At 38.4% G+C, this 5,912-nt stretch overlaps 1 protein-coding gene across 1 annotated transcript; it reads left to right on the top strand.

Annotated features, from left to right (window-relative positions):
- Positions 1-231: 231 nt before the first annotated feature.
- Positions 232-3,466, top strand: LOC121406071 (allatostatin-A receptor-like). The gene has a single exon (XM_041597084.1). The coding sequence runs from the start codon at positions 2,134-2,136 to the stop codon at positions 3,376-3,378; it is 1,245 nt and encodes a 414-aa protein (XP_041453018.1). The 5' UTR covers positions 232-2,133; the 3' UTR covers positions 3,379-3,466.
- The last annotated feature ends 2,446 nt before the right edge of the window (positions 3,467-5,912 follow it).

Raw genomic sequence — 5,912 nt, 5'->3', positions numbered from 1 at the left:
GCATGCGCAAGAGAAAGTAAGGAGGAAAGAAATAGAGAGATAAAGAGAGAGAGGGGGAGAGAGTGATAGTGTGGGGGGAGATGGATTGAAAGGTATATGGAGACAGGGAGAGAGCGCATGCGCGGAGATCGAGGGGGGAAGAACAGAAATCGTATATCGGCGAAAGCAAGCTATAAAATTAGGAAGGGCATTGGCTGGAAGTGTCATTTTGGAGCAAACCTCGAAGCATAGAACATTTGAACGTTCCCGCTGGGTTTCGGGTGCTCAAAATTTAAACTCTACAACTCTATATGATAAAACGTCGAGTGTCTCTGATTACAGATGATTGAGTGAAACAGTAGTTGTCTTTTGTAGAGCGGATAGTATGATGTGTACCCGAGCGGCATTACCAGCGTTTACGAGGATCATAAAAGCCATTTTTAAAAGCGTTGAATAATCTTCTATTTTGTTCGAGTGATAATTCAACAATTATTATTTACCATCGCAAGTTTTTTTCGAATAAAAAAAGAGACACCCGCGCAGCCAGTGACGATGTAAAAGGGTAACCCGTCCGTAATACTGGATCAGCCCCAAATTGAGGTCAATAACCAATATCAATCGCAGATGGAATTCGAGCAATACTGAATACTGACGAGTCTCCGGTGCTACAAACGTTATGCGAGGAGAAAGGCTACTTTAATTTGATTCTGTCATGAGGAAAGACCATCAACCCGATTCATGTTTTGGGTTGATTTGATGGTTTTCGCATCAAGAGCACAGGAATTGTCGCCAGCATATACCATTCAAGATTAATTATAAAGGTGCGTAAAGGTATAGCGATTAGAACCAAGATCAAAGACCCTTCATCCACTTATAATAACCTATAGAGAGAGGGGAAATATTGGCATCTTCCAGTACATCCATCTTAGCCTCTAGGACTACAAATTAGTCAAATCTTTTACAAACTCTTCGGGTTTCCACCATCGAGGGACGAGGGATGTGCTTGACATTAAGCATTAAGGTAAGGTTTTAAGACCTGACGGTTAAACCACCACCTATTCGGAAAGCACTTAAGTCTCGAGACTCTTTTGTCAGGGAGTTGCTAGCACGCAGGAACACGTGAATAATTGAGTCTGATGAGACTCAGATGCTTTATTATTTTGGACAGCCATCGAGTCAGCCTGTTCACACGATTAAGGTGTATTATGTTGGTAGAATTTCAAAAGCCATATTTAATACTAAACTCTGAAGTTTGAAGCGTAAACTTGACTTTAAAAATTTGGTTCGCATTTTTTAACTCTGTGGATCTGTAAAATTACATGACGGGTCTATTAACAAGGTACTTGCAGAAGATTGTCCAAATTGTAAGAGAACGTTCGAAGACAAGAAGAGTATGCCGATGAAGCAACTTAAAACCCATGAAAATCAATATCATTTCTCAAAGGGTTGATCATTGCGCTACACAATATAACGAGTATATTTCGCCTCATCGCGCTTTTCAGATATGGAAATTAAGATAAAAGAGACAATTAATTATGAAATGAACGAACAAACCTTCAAGTCTCAAGGCATTTATTTTACCTCATAGTCAATTCATATCACATAAAAAAAAACATTGCTAGCGGTATCGACCTCTGACGCCACGGCCGCATGGACTTTTAATTAACCAAATACGTTTTCGATAGCTGATGGGTCTACAGTGTTATGAGGTGAAGTATCTAATTCACATCTGAAAACAAAACAAACCTCAAGTGATATCTGTAGAATATCGGAGTACATCTGCAGCGAATCAAATAACAATGGACTTTAATGAAGCTTTCATCTGGCAAATTTCGTAACAAACAACTCCCAATTGACATCAATTATTCTAATATGCACCGCCTATTAACACAAGTTATCCTCCTATCGCAAACATGACTTATCTAGTAATTAATGGCAATGAAGTATCATTATCTCCATTATTGATGGAAGTGGTATGCCATTTTCAACTAAGCCAGTCTAGAATCTTTTATTAAAAATTAATATTCCAATCAATTTTTTTGCATGATGGTGGTTTTCATCTGATTGACTACTGACTAAGGAAAACACAATTCAGGCACCAGTGTGTGTTAGCAACTGTGGTCGGAGACGAGAGAAAAGTCAACGGATATCGTAATGGAGTACAATCATCTTGACGACGTCTACGACGTCGAAATCTCAAATATTACCACGAATTCGTCGTCCTCTTCTAGTAGTTCCTATTCGTATTCAATCGACTACGTGTATTGTCCAACGCTGACTGTTGAACGCGCCAAGGACTTGATAAAGACATCAGCTCCCATATACACAAGTGGAGACAAGATATACATGGAGTTCTTGTTGCCGTTGTTGCTCTTCGTCGGGTTGGTTGGGAACCTCTTGTTCATTTATGTGGTCTGCAGCATGTCTACAATGCGCACAGCAACAAACTGGTGCCTGGCCAACTTAGCTGTTGCAGATCTAGTGTTCCTGACCTTTGGCATCGGCGAGAAGCTATGGATGTACCACCACTCTCCATTTGTTAACGATCGGTTCTCGTTCGGTGAGTTTGGCTGCCCGGTCGTGTTCGCCATCATCGACGCGTCCTACTTCGCCGCGCTTTTTATGGTGACGCTCGTGTCCATGGAGCGGTATTACGCGGTATGTCGTACTCAGAGCGCGCGTACTAATACGCGCAAGTCCATGTTCATTGTCCTGGTGGTGCTGTCTTGGGTGATAAGCATCGGGATAGCTGCGTCCTTCGCTCCTGCCTCGAACTTCATGTGGATCGGCTGTCGCGTATGGCCGGACGTGGACCCGTATAAAAACCTTCCCATATACAAGGGATTCTGCATAGCATCCGAAGGATTCGAGAAGTTTCCACTTTATCTCAACATCGCCAGAACCATCCCTTTTTTTATTCTGATCTTCTTCAATCTATTCTTGTATGTCTGTATAGTGAGGAGCATGAGTCGAGCCGTTCGTGAGACGCGCTTTGCAGGACGCGAGGACACGAATCTTAAGCAACGGAACCAGGTAGCAGGCATGCTCATGGTCAACGGCCTGATATTCTTCATCTGTTTAGTGCCCTTCGAGATATTCTGCATCCTCAAGGCCGTCAACATGATTCGACCAGAGGATTCACCACTTGTTACTGAGAGCGTAACAGTTCCACTAAGGTATACCTCCCAAACCATGTCGTACATTAACAATGTGGTCAATCCGGTGATTTACATTGGATTGAGCAAGCGATATCGCGATGCCTTCAAGAAGGCCATCATGTGCCGGAAACGTTCAGACTATTCATCTCGGGTCAAGAGTAGAACCAGGTCATCTACCACAACCAGTACGGCATTGAGCGTACATGTAAACAGACCCGTTAATGTACAAGGTACTGTATAGGTATCATGCCGCATAGAATCATTACCTAACTACACTCTCTGAAACTTCAAGGACAAGTCCACCACCCCTAACAAAAATTTGAAAATTTGAATAAAAAGAAAAAAAATCCATCAAGCATAACACTGAAAATTTCATCAAAATCGGAAGTAAAATAAGAAAGTCATATTTTAAATTTTAGCTTAATTTCACAAAATATTTATATGCACATCCGGATCAGTATGCAAATGCGAAAACTGATAACATCACTCACTCGCTATTTCTTTTGTATTTTATTATATGAAATATGAAATACTCTAATTTTCTCCTCATTGTCCTATGAAACAAAGTTTTATTTCTCCCCGAACACGTGAAATTACAATTGTTTAACATTTTATGGTTCAGTCAAGTTGGTCCTCATTGTCAAATCTGTAAAAATTGAAATATTGTATAATTTAAACAATAAAAAACAAAATGATTAGTGAGTGAGAGACATCGTCGATTCTCTCATTTGCACGTGACTATATTGTGCATATAAACTATACTGTGAAAAACAAGCGAAACTTAAAGATGTCATAACTTTCTTATTTTACATCCGATTTTGATGAAATTTTCAGCATTAGATTATACTTGTCTGATTTCTATCTATTGATTTAAATCAATATTTTCCTGAGGTGGAATTGACCTTTTTCGATCTTTCATTTGCACCATATATTTGGCATGTTTGGAACCTTTAGAACATGTTTAAGATTCTTCCAAGAAACAGAAAAGGGTTCTGAGTGGTTCATTATGGTGTTAAGAACCCAATAGTTTGTACAAAAACTATAGAAATATACGTTGTATGAAGAACCTTTCCTGATTCTTTAAAGCTTCTAAAAGACTGTTTAGAAGTTTTTGTTTAGTAGAAACCTTAAAAAGTCCAATACACGGGACGATCATGACGAAGAAAGGTTGTAATAAGCACGTTTATCCGAAGAATGTACACGGAGTGAAATTGCTATTTCATTTTGAATTGGAAACAGTTACAAATATATATATATATATATATATATGTGTGTGTGTGTGTGTGTGTGTGTGTCATGAGCACACCCTCTGAAAGGGTTTACCCAATATAAGGTTAAAAGGGGAGAAAAAGAATGTTTTAAGGTAAAATAATGGCTAAATCATATATAAGCAATGCTGTGTTACAATTATCAATGAAACCTTGTGTTACCCCAAAAACATGCCATGCCCCCTTTAAACCAAAATATTGGACAACTTTGTACTCAACGTTCTTTAAAGTGTATGCAACTGATTAGATATGGAATTTCCTTTGCCAGTATCAAATATACACCTTATAGTTATTTCCATAGTAGCATAGAAATGGATATGATGACAGAAAATACAATTTGCATTTTTGATACTCAAGTGCACAAAGCAATTAACGATTGTTCTGAACACACTTTTATATGCGATAAAACAAAGTGTGTCAATGCGTCCAAATCAACAAGAGTGTTCAACGACCAAGAAGCTTACTTGGGGTACACTCTCAAAATATTTTAAACGTGAGTCACGTGACCATATATGAGAAACATTGTGGGTAAAGAATAACATTTAAAAAAAATCATTACACAACACTCGACGTATAAACCAAAGATGCGCGTTCGCTCTGAACCCCAAAGTTGGATAAACTCTTTTGCAATGAATAATTTTTGCATTGTGTATGACGGCAGATCAAGAGTCCAATGGTCGAGGAATATATTATTTCTTTTTGACAATCATTTTAGTAAGATTGAAGCATTGTTGTCGATTTTGAAATAAAAGATCCTTAACTGTTTGAATTGTATGTAGAATGATCTGCGTGAAAAATACATTTTCGACACATGAACGGAGGATTGTACCACATTCACCGCGTGTTCACGCATCTCTGAAAAGAGCATGAACGCCAATCGAGGGGGGGGGGGGCAGCACCCTGTGGGCTGTGGGAAAAGATCACCTCGTGAGTCGTCACACCTGCCGTGACAGAAAACCTCATGAAAGCGCCCCCTCCGCCATTGAAAAGAAGTAACACCTTACAGCTACAGAAAGTAACTCTATTTGTCAAAAATAATGTAATGTTCGTTGTATCAGAGAACAAGTAAACTGTAATTTATGTCTAGCACGCTATAAGCATTCAGTTTTCAATTATTGCTTCGTTGTATATACCCGAATTAAAATCTGTGTGGATAATGTGCACACAATTTAAGTTGAAGGAATTTCATTAGTCCAAATCAGCCAAAAAGATAAAACCAATGATACACATTTATAAACTTATACCTTTATGTTACTCATCTTGCCTGTCATATAGGAACATCCATGCTTAATAAAACGTTTAAAGTTTATTCAACGACTGATTGTCTTTTCATGTTGAGCGCCTGAATCGTATTTGAGATGACTGTTAATCATTTGGTTTTTTTTAATTAAAACAAGTTTTCTACATAAGTATGGCAAATATTTGAAGGCGTAAAAGCCAGCATATTATGATATATACTTGTTATATTATATTATGTCGAAGCAATATCACATTCTCATTTTCTCTT

This window comes from Lytechinus variegatus, chromosome 1, assembly GCF_018143015.1.
Source record: "Lytechinus variegatus isolate NC3 chromosome 1, Lvar_3.0, whole genome shotgun sequence".
In the NCBI taxonomy this organism is placed as follows: Eukaryota; Metazoa; Echinodermata; class Echinoidea; order Temnopleuroida; family Toxopneustidae; genus Lytechinus; species Lytechinus variegatus.
The sequence above is the reverse complement of the archived record's forward strand: the minus strand, read 5'-3'. Positions and strand labels throughout refer to the sequence as shown.